The 16,397-nt window shown below is 41.0% G+C and overlaps 1 protein-coding gene across 1 annotated transcript; it reads left to right on the top strand.

Moving 5' to 3' along the window:
• Positions 1 to 298: 298 nt before the first annotated feature.
• LOC101465960 (uncharacterized) lies at positions 299 to 14,279 on the top strand. The gene is made up of 4 exons (XM_004574919.4): positions 299 to 525; positions 3,514 to 3,668; positions 4,496 to 5,695; positions 10,333 to 14,279. Exons 1-4 carry the CDS (start codon positions 486 to 488, stop codon positions 10,693 to 10,695), a joined length of 1,758 nt encoding a protein of 585 aa, XP_004574976.3. The 5' UTR covers positions 299 to 485; the 3' UTR covers positions 10,696 to 14,279.
• The last annotated feature ends 2,118 nt before the right edge of the window (positions 14,280 to 16,397 follow it).

The following is a 16,397-nucleotide window of genomic DNA, read 5'->3' on the forward strand; positions in this document are numbered from 1 at the left end:
TAAACACCACTATACAATTATGAAAAGGTAAGGAGAGCCCAGTCTCTGGCTTTATCCTTCCAAATTTAATCTCGAAAACTTTGACAGTTTTTTTCCTCGTTTTTAATATGTATATATATATAAAAGTGTATATATATGAAGTAGTCATAACCCGCTATCATAAATAAATAAAGTTATTATATTTTTCACCGTCAGCTCGTTTGATTTATGTCTTGAACCTTCGGACAGGTAGAGGCTGCCTGCTGTACTGGCTGAATTGTGCTCAGTACTGGAATCAGCTGTAACCGGATGTGAGTGTTTCTGTGACTTCCTGTTAGGCTGAAGGATCCTGGAAAGTGTCCGAGATTCCTGCAGCTGTGTGTCCGCCATAGACTGCAGGCCCTTCAAGCACACACGCAGTCTGCCCGCTCGTCTCCGCCGCTTTGAGACACACTTCATCCCGGCGGGTCTGATCTGAACACCGGGGAAAGTGCTGGAGCTTCATCATGGAGCTGGTCTCGGTTTATGGTCTGGGGTCTTCTAAAGGTAACCGAGCTGACGTTAGTCTGGATCCGGTGTGGCTTCAGTTCGGCTCCTTATCTCTTTCGCGGTGCTTCTTTCCTCGGTGCCTCCTGACAGTTTGACCCGACTAAGAGGAAACGAGCAGCCGAAGCACAGCAGCTGTTTTGTGGCTGGACTTAGCTTAGCCTGTTAGCAGAGGCTGAAGGTCATTGCTGACCGCTGGACTGAGTTACTGTGATAACCTGTTTCCAGCAGTCGTGCAACTCTCACACTGATCACCTCAGAGAGGCATCAGAGCTGCTGCTCACATCCAAACAAACACATCACTGACATACCCAGCTCACTGCTGCAGGACAAAGGGGTGTGTGTGTGTGTGTTACACTGTTTACAAGATTTAGTTTGTAATTGTAACAATCAGATTATGTAAGATGTATCGATCTGTTCAGTAATATATGGTAATGGTAAATGGCCTGTATTTGTATAGCGCTTTACTTAGTCCCTAAGGACCCCAAAGCGCTTTACACTACATTCAGTCATTATTTATTTATTAACCTTTATTTAACCAGGAAGATCCCATTGAGATTAAAAACCTCTTTTTCAAGGGAGACCTGGCCAAGATAGGCAGCAGCAGATGTCTCACAGTTACAGAAATTACTCAAACACAGGCAGCAACAACACACATGCAACAATAAGTGAAAGAATACAAATAAAATAAAAAATAAAATAAAAATAAAAGTCAGTTAAAATGACAATCAATCTAATTGAAACAGTTGCATGTTATGGACTCGGCCTCAAGGATTCGTAGCTTAGATTTATCTAAACTACCCATTCACACACAGGTTATGGCAAGCTACATTGTTTTATATGTGTATATATATATATATATATATATATATATATTCCCTTTGATGAACTCACACATTCAGAAACTGATCATTTAGTCACAAACATATACACCTCACACCTGGCAGTAAGGTAAATTACACACAGTTAACAGCCTGGTACGTCTCCATAGCTTTTGAAACTCCTGCATAATCCCAATCAGCAAGTGTTTCACTTAGGTGGTCATGATTGTGATATCCTGAGTGAATTTCAGCCGATGAAGAATACAGACATTAAATTCTTCTCCAGTGTTTCAGTGAAATGCAAACCAAGCCACACTGGATTTAAGGCCACCAGTTTCCCTAATCTTCATAAAGACTCAGGCTTCTCATAGTTTTTATAGTCGGGGTCACTGAGTCCATCTACAGTTGTTGTCTTTCATCAGTGATGCTTTTTGAAAGTACTGTGGCGTCAGTGTATGTGTTCTGTTTTAATGTGTGAGTTCTTACAGATCTGCACTGTTATGGTTAGAAAAATGGTTCATCAGCCTGTTGGAGAGCTGTGTGTGTCTGGGGTCACGCCCTCACCATTTCCTGCACAGACTTCAGAAAATGCCCGTCCTTGGTGTTGTACACCTGTGGTGGTGAAGCCATAATGGCTCTGTTGGCATCTTTGTATCACTGAAGAAGATGTTGGTATCTGTTTAATGTCATTATCCCAGGGAAATCCAGGCCTTGCTTTACTCTTCCAAACAATGCCTTAGTGCCTGGACATGTTGTGTTATGCCTTTTTTTTTTGGTGATAATAGTCCCTTTTTTTTTCTTACCCCTAAAACAGTCTCTACTGATTCACACCGTCTTTGGGTAACATTTATGAATTTTTTGGAGGTTTTTCATATTTCATCAGGACAGGGCTGGACTGGTCTCTGGAGGCCCACCATCATCACTAATATGTATTTTTGTGTGTATGTGTATTGTGCATACACATGTTTCATTTTATTTGATTATTGATATAGAGTTAAAGTTTTAATCAGGTTGGTGCATGGTTCATGGCTAATGCTTGCTACAGCAGCCTCTTGTGAATGTGAGGGCTTTTGTTTGTTGTTGGTACTGCTGTTGACGGTGCAGCTGCAAACATGTCGGTTAATTTGATGCTTTTACTTCATTTAGTTTCATTTTCTCTCTTAGCTTTTCAGCTCCATCTTTTTTTTTTTCTTTGTCCATCTGTATCAAACACTTCTTCAACACTAGTCTCTGTTCTACAAGGTGCACCGCTCTACAGGGAAGGTAGGGTGACCGGTCACGTTCAGAAATTTGATTGGGCAATCCAGTGTCAGTAATCAAAAAGGAATCAATAGGCTACTGTCGGTGCTTGTAGGGCCGATGCACAGCAGGCTTTCAGGCCAGACTGTAGCGTGTATGATTATGACAAAGAAAAAAAAATAACATCCACCAATCGGCCCACGAGTGTGTCAGCCCACTGGTCAAAGGCTAGTGTGCTACGATACCAGTCCAGCCCCGATTCAGGATGTATGAAATGCATGTCGGATGCTAACTGGTGACTCAGACGTCTCCCAGTGTTTCAGAACTAAATCAAGTAAAACTAAAAGCAGAATTTCTTTTTCATTCAGAAGCAAAATTGACATATTCCTTAAGTTCATAAAGTTATTAGTTACTATAACTTAGGACTGGTTCTTAAATAGATCAGAAATATGTAATCTGAGTATTCAAAGCACTTTCAACAACATGTCTCACACATTAATACAAACACTGGAAGCATGAGGAGCAACTTGGGATTCAGTATTTTGCCAAAGGTTGTTGGTTCGAAAAAGCCAGGGATTGAACCAACAACCTTCCAATTAGCAGATAAGCTGATCTACGTCATGCTGATAAAGTGAAATAACATTAATCGAGCTGAGAACATGTCCCCTCTAACTTCTACTTTATATTTAACCTATCTCGTTCAGTGCCTGCTATTAGTTCAGATTTTATTTTTTGATGTTAGCGGTCTGCACTCACTCTTTTCCTGACTTTTAACTTCATGATCAAACCTGTTTGGGTTCATTTGAATGAGTCGTAACTGAATTAAACTGAGTTCAAACTGATTGTTGGCTTTAAATCGGGTTTCAGTCTCCTGTTTGGTTAGAAGTGAAAATCAAGGGTAGCCTAATAAAGATCTGTTTGATCTCAGGAAAAGACGAGTCTGACAGAGGAGAAGAAGAAGAGGAGGAATCCGATAGAGAAGAAGAAGAGGAGTCTGACAGAGGAGGAATGGAAGAAGAGGAGGAATCCGATAGAGAAGAAGAAGAGGAGTCTGACAGAGGAGGAATGGAAGAAGAGGAGGAGGTAAGAAAAGTTTCACAGTAACATTTTATTGTTTGAACTGTCTGCTCTTGCCCTTTAAAACATATCCTCAAATCAAAATTCAATAAAGGAAAACAAATCTGAATAAAAATGGTTTAATACCTGCAGACAAACGGTTCACCTTGGACAGGTCGCCAGTCTGTGGCAGGGTTTCTAATAATCTTATTCAACCCAGGACCCAGTGTGTTCCTCCTGGTGAACGTCAGTGCCCGGCCTTAGGTGGTGAGAGCATGCAGGCATTTCCTGGAGGATGAAGGAATTGATACGACTGACTGGCTCCAACAGAGCACATCTGGGACGTTATGTTTCGTTTATGTTGCACCTCAGACTGTGCAGGCGCTGATGCCATGGGCTAGATCTTGCAGGAGTTCCCCCGGGACACCGTCCATTATCTCATTAGGAGCCTGCCCCGACACTGTCAACCATGCATACAAGCACGTGTGGTCCGTACCAACTGCTGAGTACCATTCTGCATTGTCAGCAAAATGGACCAGCCTTCCACATCATTGTTTCACTTTGATTTCCAGGGTGTCTTTGAATTTAGTCCTTTGTAGGTTGATCATTTTTATTTCTATCAAATGATGTGGCATCCTTTCATTCTTAGCACATTACCCAGTCCCTGTCAGTGTCGATATGAGCAGGATTTTTTCCCCTTCGACATCTGATCTGTTTATTTATCTGAGAACTCCTAACACAACAGCAGATTCTTGAATTTATTTAAACTTCAGTAACTTAAAGACTTTGTAGTGTAAGTTTGCTCCATCTCTGCATTTCACTTACTGCCTGCTTTTTGTTTTTGTTTACTGCAGGAGGAAAAAGATGAAGATGGGTCAAAACCTGACTCCTATCAGGAAGCTGACAAGTCCTTCACAGCAACAGGAAGTGGAGATAAATCTCACAGATGTGACGTGTGTGGAAAAACCTTTGCTCGGATCGGGCATTTTAAAACACATCAGCTGATCCACACGGGAGTTAAGCAGTTCATATGTGAGCAGTGTGGAAAGTCTTTCACTCGAATGGGTCAGTTAAAAGCACATCAGGTGATCCACACGGGTATTAAACTGTTCAGCTGCGACCTGTGTGACAAGTCTTTTTATCGAATGGACAACTTAAAAGCACATCGACTTCTCCACAGTGGGCTGAAACCATACAAGTGTGATGAGTGTGGGAAGAATTTTCCCACCACAAAACATCTCAGGACCCACAAATACATCCACACAGAAGTTAGGCCATTCAGCTGTGATCAGTGTGGAAAGGCTTTTAAATTCATGGGGGAGCTAAAAAGACACCATCTCATCCACACGGGGGTTAAAGCATTCAGCTGTGATGCGTGTGGGAAGGCCTTTACCCGGATGGGCGAGTTAAAAGCTCATAAACTGATCCACACTGGAATCAAACTCTTCAGATGTGACCTGTGTGGAAAGTCTTTTATCCGGTTGGATCACTTAAAAACTCATCAGCTGATCCACACTGGAGTTAAGCTGTTCAGCTGTGACTTGTGTGGGAAGTCTTTTACTCGAATGGACAACTTAAAGACACATCAGCTCACTCACAGCGGACTTAAACCCTACAGGTGTGATCAGTGTGGGAAGGATTTCACTTGTAAGGGGAACCTGGTTACCCATCAGCGCACCCACTCTGGAAGTAAACCATATAACTGTGACTTCTGTGGAAAAGCTTTCAGCCTGCAAAAGACCCTAAGAACACACCAACGCATGCACACCGGGGAGGACGTGTACTGCTGTGAGCAGTGTGGGAAACCGTTTGTGCAGTACTCCCACTTAAAAGCCCACGAAATTACCCATACTGGAGATAGACCACACCGCTGTGACGAGTGTGGGAAAGCCTACAGACGCATTAGTGATCTGAGAGTCCACCAGAGAAACCACACTGGGGAGAGACCATACAAGTGTGACCAGTGTGAAAAGACGTTTAAGTCTTCGGATGTCCTAAAACGACACCAACAGATCCACACCAGGGAGAGGCCGTTCAAGTGCAGTCAGTGTAAGGTAAGTTTAGTTAGTGCAGTTTCAATTTGGGAATGTTCAAAACAAGAAAGTAATTAGATCTAAATAACTCAGAACACAGCCATTATTGCCTAAATAATGTGAGTACACCTCTAAGTGAAAATGTCCAAATTGTGCCCAATTACCCTTTTCCCTCCCTGTTGTCATGTGACACATTAGCTTTAAAAGGTATCAGGTGCAAATGAAAACAGGTGTTTGAATTTCATGTTATTGCTTTCATACTCTCTCATACTGGTCACTGGAAGTTTAACATGCCACATCATAGGAAAGTATTCTCTGAGGATATAAAAAAAATAATTATTACCCTACATAAAGATGGGCTAGGCCAGTGGTTCTAAAACTTTTCAGAATGAGTACCACCTCATAAAATATATGGCTCCTAAAGTACCACCAAAGTTACATTACATTAGTATAAGCATTTACCGTGTTTTAGACTTTGAAACAAAGTTGATGTCAACAGTAATACCAGCTGCCTCAAACACAATGGTGGTGTGCACTTCAGCATCGTTATTACTGTGAACTGAAATTTACTCAGCTTTAATCTTTGAACAGATATTGATGCTGGAGTTTTAGGTGTTTTGCTGAAAATCATAGTAACATAGTTTGTACTAGAGATGGACCGATCGGATATTACATATTGGTATCGGTCCGATACTGATCTAAATTACTGAATTACTAAAATTGTAATCTCATCCATTAAATATCACAAAAGCACTTCACAAAACTTGCAACATAGCGTAAGTCAGCTCATAACCGTAGCACGTCGGAGCAGCATGCGTTATGTGATAGAGCGGCTGTGGCATGTGAGACCTTTTGGTGGTCTGGTGGAGCATTTGGAGCCTCGCTACAAGGCATTTCATCTCCGAGAAAGTTGTAAGTTCATCTCTGAATGTTTGTAAAGTACGTTAAGCTTAACAACCGATATATGGAGCGACTGCCTCTTCTTCTCTCCCCCTCCCTCTCCTGTTGCTACTTCAATCATGAAACTGATTAATGATCAGCTGATCAGCTTTTCTGTCGCGAGTCCGTTTCTCTTCTTTGTTTGCTTTTTTGGCCCACTTTGTGCCAGAAAGAGGAAACCAGTGGCTGAATAACAGCAGCACGTTTAAGCTTGATAAGCTGTTGTTAGAATTTATTAGTTTCTACACCAGGATCCTTTTCCATGTAGCTGACAGCTGGCAACTGTGCAGGGGCGGGTCTAGCAAAGTTTTGTTGGGGGGCAGGTAATAATAATAATAATAATAGTTAAAATAATAATGGATTGCATTTATATAGCACTTTTCAAGACCCTCAAAGCGCTTTACAATTCCATTATTCATTCACGCACTGGTGGAAGCAGCTACAGTTGTAGCCACAGCTGCCCTGGGGCAGACTGACAGAAGCGAGGCTGCCATATCGTGCCATCGGCCCCTCTGGCCAACACCAGTAGGCGGTAGGTGAAGTGTCTTGCCCAAGGACACAACGACAGAGACTGTCCAAGCCATTACCATTACAGTGGTAAATATTTCACACTTAAATTTTACACCAAACCAGGGCTGGACTGGGACAAAAAATCGGCCCGGGCATTTTGACTAGAGACCGGCCCACCAGGTATTATAGGAAAAACCATAAAGCCTTTGAATGAAAACAAACACTGTTGTCACAGTGATGTACACTGTCTTGTTGGTACATATGTATCAATCTAATAAACTCAAATCTACACCATCCTCCCTATTCTGGTATTCTAAACAGTACCCAAAAGTAGACTGCTTGGTCGAGTTAACCTCCTGAACTATCTACAACACATGGTGAAAACCTGAAATTAAGACAGAGAAGACTAGAGGTGAGACATGATCATTACTGATTACTGATGACAGATTTAGATATGTCTTCATAAACCATTCATTTGCCACATCAATAAACAGCATGGCAGGGCAAAATATGTTTTCTAACATGGCAACCTTTAAAAAGTGAAAGGAGACAGAAAGACAGGTGAGAAAGAATAAAACTTAACTGACTTTTTGATGGCATTTTACACACAGTACTGGTACAGTATCTAGAAAATGTGGGAAAATACTGGCATCATATACAGTACTTAGCTACTTCTGAATAAATTATGATGGGACCCTAAAAAAATTACTACATATAACAATGGATTTCTATACATTTTACATCAGATGAAAACGTTTGTTGTAAGATTCAGATAATTATTTGTTAAAAGCGAGACATTTTAAATGAGAATAAGAAAGAAAAGTATGTCTTTGTGCCCCCCTTTCCCTGTTAATGCCCTACCTGCCCCCCCTGGCAACACTTTGCTAGACCCGCCCCTGCACAGTTACCAGCTGTCAGGTACTTAGAAAAGGATCCTGGTGTTATTTGTCTCTCAGAAACAGTTCATAACTTCAACTCATTCATGTCACCTAAAAGGTAAACCTGTTTCTCCATCACCTGTTCAGCTCTGATGGTTCAGTAAGGACATCTCCTGGTTTCATCTTCATGTTTCCCTCTCACCACATATCCAAACCGACATCATGACCAGCAGCTTTACAGCTGTGGCTCCAGCAAACATCAGCTGATACTAGAAATTAATATTAAATAAATTCTAACAACAGCTGATCAAGCTTAAACGTGCTGCTGTTGTTTAGCGCGACATCCGCTGGTTTCCTCTTTCTGGCACAAAGTGGGCGATAAACAAACAAGAGAGAAAAGCCGATCAGCTGATCATTGATCAGTTTCATGATTGAAGTAGAAACAGGAGAGGGAGGGGAGAGAATGAGAGGAGAAGAGACAGCTGTGCAGCAAAGACACAGAATAACTCCAGCTTTGTGTCTTTTTCATTGTAGCTGAAGTCCGGGACAAAATGTTCCTTTTCACCTCAATAAGAAACGCGTAATATTTTCTCTGAATACGAGACGATTCCGTTTTTTACGGGATGGTTGGAAACTCTAATAACTAAACCTTATAAATAAAATAAGATAAAACAAGTTCAACATCTGTAACATCATAGCACCCGCCCAGCAGTATATAAACTCTGTCATGCTAGCTAGTACGCAGTACGAGTTATTGTAACTGACTGTAAAAAGTCAGCACAACGAAAATAAACTCCACCTAAACTTGGTTTATATCTGACCAGATAGACTGCAGGTCATAACTTCTTACTTGAAGTTCAGTTCACCGCCTCGGGTCTCTGCTCCTCCTGTCTTTCCGTCATCCACCTGCCAGCGTGTTGCACCTGCTGGCCTCCACCACTTGCTAATGTTATTGAATCTGTGGAAGCTCCGCAATAGCCACCACCAAACAACTGAGTTATTTTTACACATCTCCCAGCATCTGGCCAATCCACCACCTTTCAGTGTTTATACCGTCATGGGAAAAAAACGGAAAAAAACCCCAAAACAAAACCCATCGGCCCATAAAAACGAAAAATCACCATCTGCCCACCAGGCAAATGCCCGGTATGCCCGATGGCCAGTCCAGCTATGCACCAAACCCAATATTATAAAAACCCCAAAACCCAAGCACAAAAAGATTCACCACACTCTCTTAACCCGTGATCTCTCCCGGAACCTTTAAATGGTGTCTGGACCCCCGGGAAACATTTGCCCAAACATCTTGAAGAGGACACAAGCAAGAAAGGTGAGTAATCATTATCTTACAAACACTTTTTTGCACCACTTTTATTCTTAGATTTCCCCCACACACATTTGCATTAGTTTTCCTTACTGGTAAACCTTAATCACAATCTTAATCATCATTCTTTTTTCCTCACAGACAACCACCACATTGCTTGATGAGGAGCAGCTGTGCAATATCTGAAACAAGGCTACAAACTCGTTTTAAAATTCTCAATAAATATTCAATAAATAATTAAACTTCTTGTGTGCAAATGTTTTACTGTGCAAATCCATGCTTAAAGTGCAATGCTAAATAAAGTACTTGATAAGGTGCTTTTAATAAAGTGAAAAGTGTGCTCTAAAGTGCTATACAGATAATATAAATAAATGTAGTAAGGGAGTCCTCTTCCGTACACGGTAAGTGTTTTGTTTTTTTAAAACTTGAGTATAAACTCATACAAGCAAGATATTGTTCTGTTAATTATAAAATGAACTGTACTATATCTATATATATATAAAAATACTATATCGGTATCGGCAGATATCCAAATTTATGATATCGGTATCGGACATAAAAAAGTGGTATCGTGCCATCTCCAATTTGTATATTATATTTTCTGAATTGATTATCATCCCCTTGTCACCCTTGGAAACAAACTTTCACAGTTGACTCTGATTTGAAAGAGAGTTTAAGGCAGCAGCACTAGTCACCATTTTCCACATGTAGTTTTTTGTGCTATTTGTAGTTTTTCCTGTGGTGTTGGACTTCCTTTTTCCTTTGGCATGTAGGACAGAAGAACACTTGTAGCGCTATACTGCCCCCTTCAGTTCTGAACATCCAGAAACAATACCATCACATTTTCAGAATTTTGGGATCCAATAGTATCATAAGTATTGGTTCTGGTGACATGTCCAAGTACATCTATCAGTCACATAAAAACACTCAAACAAATATCAGTGGGTGTCTTGTGGCAGAAGTGATCTTTATTAATTCCCAGACTTACACAGTCTTTGTCTCACACACAGAGCAGTGACGGTGGACCCAGTGCTGAGCCCTGTCAGCACTACACCATCGTTAAACCGTACCAGTGTGACCAGTGTGGAAAATCCTTCAGCAGCCAAAGAACCCTACAGAGACACCAGCGTATGCACACTGGGCACAAACTGAACTACTGCAAAGAATGTGGCAGAGGCTTTCCCACACCGAGTGCATTAAAACGCCACGAACTCCTCCACAGGACTAAAAAGCACGTCTGTGACCAGTGTGGGACGTCATTCACGTTTGCCAAAGGCCTGCGACAACATAAACTAGCCCACGTTGAGGAAAGCATTCATATCCAGACACTGGAAGAAAAGCTTCTCGTACTCACGTCATCGTACACATCGTGAACACAGCTGTGCTGAAGACACCAGTAATCACAGCGTGGGAAGAGTTTCATAATCACTAATGCACTGTTTCACCGCGTGCAGCAATAATAAACTTCACAGGGCTTTAGACTCATTTTTTTGCCACGATTGCACTGGTGGCACCTTGTCTTAGGCGCACCCAAATTTTTCAACTGCATTGCTTAAAACAGGGGTGTCAAACTCAAATACACAGTGGGCCAAAATTCAAAACTGGAACAAAGTCACGGGCTAACGTTAATATTTATTGAAATATATTTATTCCTCCAGATAAAAGAATGAATCTTTTGGACTCAAACACATTTTTCTGAAAAACTGAATATGGAACAAGCAAACCTTAATACTAAACAATATATATATTAGCTGTATAATACCAGTAGGCCAGCTCTAATAGTAATTTGGTATGGCTTCGCGGGCCAAATGTAATTAGGCTGCGGGCCAGAGTTTGACACCTGTGGCTTAAAACCACAGTTTTACGTGTGCACTTTTTTGGGGGGGAAATTGCTGTCCATACAGACAATATTAACTTGTAAATGATTAACTAACAATCTTGTCAACACACAGTTCTTTAGTCAGAGCACAGTTATACAAGAAAGACGAGTTAATGATAAACTGCCTGTGCTTAAAGTCCTTTGGATGACCTGTTTGCTGCTGCCTGCCGCTGAAAGGCAGTGAGGAGAGGGGGACTTGGGCAGTGCATTTATCGCAGCATATAATGTGTTTTCTTGATACGCTGTGCTTTTTCAGAAAGCTGATTCTGATGCGTCGGGTCTGCTCTATGTTTACTTCTTTGCGTGGAATCCGTTTACCTGCTCTCAATTGCTGTTTGGTGGTTGTTGAAATAGTTTTGTGATCTTTAACCTGATATTCTGGCATTTCTGGCAAAATACTTTTATATTCATAAGTTGATTCAGGATTTAATGAATCGATATCGCTTCAGTCAAGCTACTCACCTCCCTCTAACCACCTGCACTTTCAAATGTACACACGAAGGATTACGGGAATATCTGGACTGCGGGCAATCTGAGATGTCCCGCCCCTGGCTATCTCTGATTGGTTTAGACCACAATAGAGGCATAATGTGTGTCAGTTGTTGACCACAGGGAGACTTTCAGAGTTGCGGAGAATTTTTTTTTTTTTTTTTACTCGAAAAGTTGGTCGCACCGGTGAAACCTAGGATTTTTTTTTGTTGCACCATTGAAAAATTTGGTCACATTTGCGATAAAATTTGTCGCACTCTAGAGCCCTGCTTCATTATCTTCTCTATGCAAACATCAGCGTGATCATGCAGAGCAGAAGATCATTTCCAATCATCTGCAAGAACACAGGACGACACACAGTGCATCTGAAACAACAGGAAGACCTCGTCTGGTTCCCCAAACAAAGCAGGGATCAGGTTTCACACAATTCAAAATTAATTTCCTGTGATTTGTTTCAGACAAACAAATCTGCTCTGCGATCTGTTGAAGCTGCTTCTGGAGCTATATATCTCTCTCTCTATATATATATATATCTTTAATGTAAATCTTTGTACGTATTATTATAATTTTGGTTTTCTGTCTTATGTATATTACAGTGGCAAATGCTACATATACACATTAGGGCTGCCACAAACGATTATTTTGATAGTCGACTAGTCACCGATTATTTTTGCGATTAGTCGACTAATCAGATCATCATCCATTGGACGTACAGCGTACAGCTTATTGCACCAGCAGCATCTGGTCTTATATAACTATCATTAGCTTACAGCTTGAAGTGTTTGTGCTAACTAAAAATAAAGACAAGATGGTAGTTTATTAATTTTTAATGAAATTTGCAGATTGTTTCGGTGAAGTTTAATAAACTCCTTGCTTTCTAAAATATAACAGGACACCGGAGTATATTCTCCAGCGTCTCACACTTCTGATAATCAGCTGTCTGCTTGACAGTTTTAGCGGTGCAAAAACTATAACTTTAATCTCAGCCAAACCGATTTACTCAGGAACAAATAAAATACAAAAAAAGCCAAACAATAACATTTTTAAGTTATCTAAGTGACTTATATATATGTTTAACCTGACTAGCGAAAGACGGCGGTGGGTTTGAAAACGATTTGCCGGGAGTCCGGTGTTCTCACGGCTCTAGTTAGCCTAGCCCCCGGCTAGCTAACGAGCTAGTGGGTAACAGACGTCTCCGAAAATGTCGGAGCGCTTTTGAAAATATGTGGTGTCCTGATAAACTGAGCAGATATTTGAGGTTTACACAGCTACATTCTCGCCTGAAAATATGTTAAACGTTTATTTTGTGACCCAGAAAGAATAATAAGAGTAAAGTTAAAACTAACTAGCTGCCGCCATTGTTGACAGCTGCGCTATGAATTCTGGGACACAGCTTCTTCTTCTTCGGGGTTTAACGGCAGCTGGCATCCTTGTACATGCAGTGCTGCCATCTTCTGTTTCAGTCTGTTATTACACTCTTAAATCCTACTACTCATTCCTGCGTCCTTTGTGATCTTACAAAGCTTCAAACGAGGCGTCGACTACTAAATTAGTCGTCGACGATTTTAATAGTCGACATAATCGTGACTAGTCGACTAATCGTGGCAGCCCTACACCCTGTATATATGAACTTCCATAGATCCACAAAGAAGGAGTCCCACTCAGACTCATTGGTAGCAACATAAACTCACATACTCCCTGTGAGCGAAAGGTTCAGACTTTAAACACACACAAGCTGAGTCTGTTCATCTGGCCGGGCATTTTCAGTGGGAGAAATGTTTCATCACTCATCCAAGTGATTTCTTCAGTCTGAAAACACTACGTCCAGATCTGCAGAATCAACTTCATGGGATTTTCTACCTGGATGATTGAGCATGCATCAGGACACATCTCAACCAGCCAATCATAAGAAAGCTGACTTAAATGGGGAGGAGTAAAAACAGAGCAGAACACTACAGAAGTAATATGTGTGAAAAGAAATCTATGAGAGATCGTTATGATGCCAAAGAGGCCCAAACAGCCAGACCAGGAAACAATCATGACGTCACGCTGACACGTTCATAGATTTAAAATCAGAAAGCAGCAATAATGATAATGATAGACAGCAATAATAAAGCTGGTGACACTTTTCTCATGTCTGAATTCAGATCAAAAATACATTCTGTAAATGATGGCTGGAGTGTTTCTCCAGGTGAAGCTGAAAGTCCTGATCCAGCAGCTTCAGGGCTGATGATGGTTTATGATGAGTTTTCTGTGAGGAAGATTATTCAACTTGCTTTCAAATTTCAATGCAAGGAAACTTTAGAAATGCTACAGATTATTTGCATTTTATTGTTTTTTTTCTGCACATCTATGAACCAATAAGCTTGTTTTTTTTTACTACAGACATGTCTGCTGGGTGTGTACAGCTTATGTCACCATCACTTGTGATTCCTGCTAAATGTGTTGTTCGAGTGTTGGTCGAGTCAGTGTGATGCGCATCACTTTGGACGATGGTTTGTCATATTTTTGTAAGTTTAGATGATGTAGCAGGATGGCGGGAGGTGTAAAAGTGTTGTCACACTGTTATAAATTATAGTAATAAGCTCACATTTGTGATGTTTAAATCCTGATGATCAACTTTTTGGTTTTTGAGCTGGAGACTTGGAAGGTTGAGGGTTCTTTTAAATATAAAGGAAGTATACAAATAAATGTCATTTCATTACATAAGGCAGTAACCTCTCCCAGCTTCCATCTAAAACGAGGAGCGCTGGGTTCAGACGACATCATTATAACCAATGAGGACGACTCTCACGCAAGTGTCACAAAGGATAAAAATTAGTGCTGCACCTGAGAGGCTTCACAGCTTTCTAGCAGATGGACTAGTTTGTTGGAGTTTATTTTTGCACAGGGATTTCACTTCAGTTAGGCCTACCTGTGCAGGGCGCTCATCCAGCTGTTGAGGGTTTTTTTTTCTCCTGCTCTGCTGCGCACAGCTGGAAACACTGTGAAAGTCGACCTTGAAACGGAGCAGGCGGGAAGCGTCCTACATGCAGCTTCAGACACTTCAATAAAGCTTCACTCCTCATCTTAATTATGAAGACACCTCTTCAGCATCTTTAGTTTAAAAAAAAGTCTCTTTAAAGAAAAAATATAATTGATGTTGGAGTGTGTTTATAATATTTACTTCCCTCTACATTTCTGAAACACACCTACTTTGCCTTGTTCTGTAACTTTGATGGGAAAGGTGCAACCTAAAGTTATGTTAGGGTCCTTCTTGGACTCTTGAGAGTTCTTCCCCTGAAATGGGACACAGTTTCATTCATTTCCCTCAAATTGCATGGCTTTTAGCCTCATGTCTATCATGAAAAGAGCAAGATTACAGTACATGTCATTTTCCCAGAACTTGCTGGTTAACTCACCCTCAAAGTTGTGACTCAGAGGTGCTAATTCTCATCTCTGCAGAAGTCATAGGTCATTATTTGATGAAGCCAGGAGGACCTCATCATCCACTAGAATCAAAGAACTGATCCTGAGACCACTGAAGTGTGCTGCCCCTGCACCTTTGCTCCACATTAGTGCTGTCAGCGTTAATCTCGTTAAAATGACATTAACGCCATAACTGCATCAACGCAGCAAATCTCTGTTAACAAGCTAACCGCACTAATGTGTCGACACCTTGCAGCCCCACGCCGCATTGCCGCATTAATGCAGTTATGGCGTTAACATAATTTTAACGACATTAACACTGCCAACACTACTCCACATACAAATTCTGTCCACGATCAGTGGACAAAGGGCTGAGCAAGCATTGACTGAAAGTGTCAGTGCTTGTTTGCCATTTTTGCAAACAATTCCTTTATCGATTCCAGTCGCCCCGAATGACGTCACCACGTTGCGGAGCTCAATTTACCTGGCAGGAAACACGGCGGCTCAAACGCTCAAAAGTTTGGTTATACTTTACGAGAACGGATGACAACAGGGCAACTTGCAATACTTGCAAAGTAGATATTTAATTTAGAAATAGGAGGAAACACTACGAATATGCAAAAGCATTTGCTCACAAAACACGCGATGACCTTAAATGAATGTCGTGTTTTTAATTCCGCTCCGGACTCGTGAATCTCAACCCAGCAGCAGCGGTAACGTTTGCACGTCCTCTCCCGTTAATGCGGCAGGTAAATAATCAACTAACAGTGCATATTATGTTAGTGCGATTATTATTACTTATTACAAAACCTGCCATTACTGTGCATTTAGGTGACCAGTTCTCGCTGCAGTTTACCGTTAGCGTCTCCTTTCAGGCCAGGATAGACGAATGTCACCGAGCAGTGACTAAGTTTGTGGTCAAAGGCTTGCACCCATTTGCCACAGCAGATGCCCCCGATTTTCGATAAATGAATGTGTTTGTAGGCAGGGACATTACTGGATATTCTTGTGTAATTGCTACAGAATAATGTATGTTATACTTTGTTATTGCTACAGAAGAATATTTACTTTATTATTTTACATTTACAATATTTTTTCCTGGGGACCCTGTGACGCCCCATCGAAGAGCCGTAGGCTGGATCTCTTAAGATCTCACTGTTGGGTTTGTAAGGCCATGTTACTCCTAAATTTCTATCTTGTTCAAAGAGAAGATAAAAAAAAAAAAAGTTCTAAGCTAATCGACCTTAGTGTTCTCCTTTTTTTTAAAAAAGAATCGATAAGAGAATCAATAAAGAATCT

This window comes from Maylandia zebra, linkage group LG9, assembly GCF_041146795.1.
Source record: "Maylandia zebra isolate NMK-2024a linkage group LG9, Mzebra_GT3a, whole genome shotgun sequence".
Taxonomy (NCBI): Eukaryota; Metazoa; Chordata; class Actinopteri; order Cichliformes; family Cichlidae; genus Maylandia; species Maylandia zebra.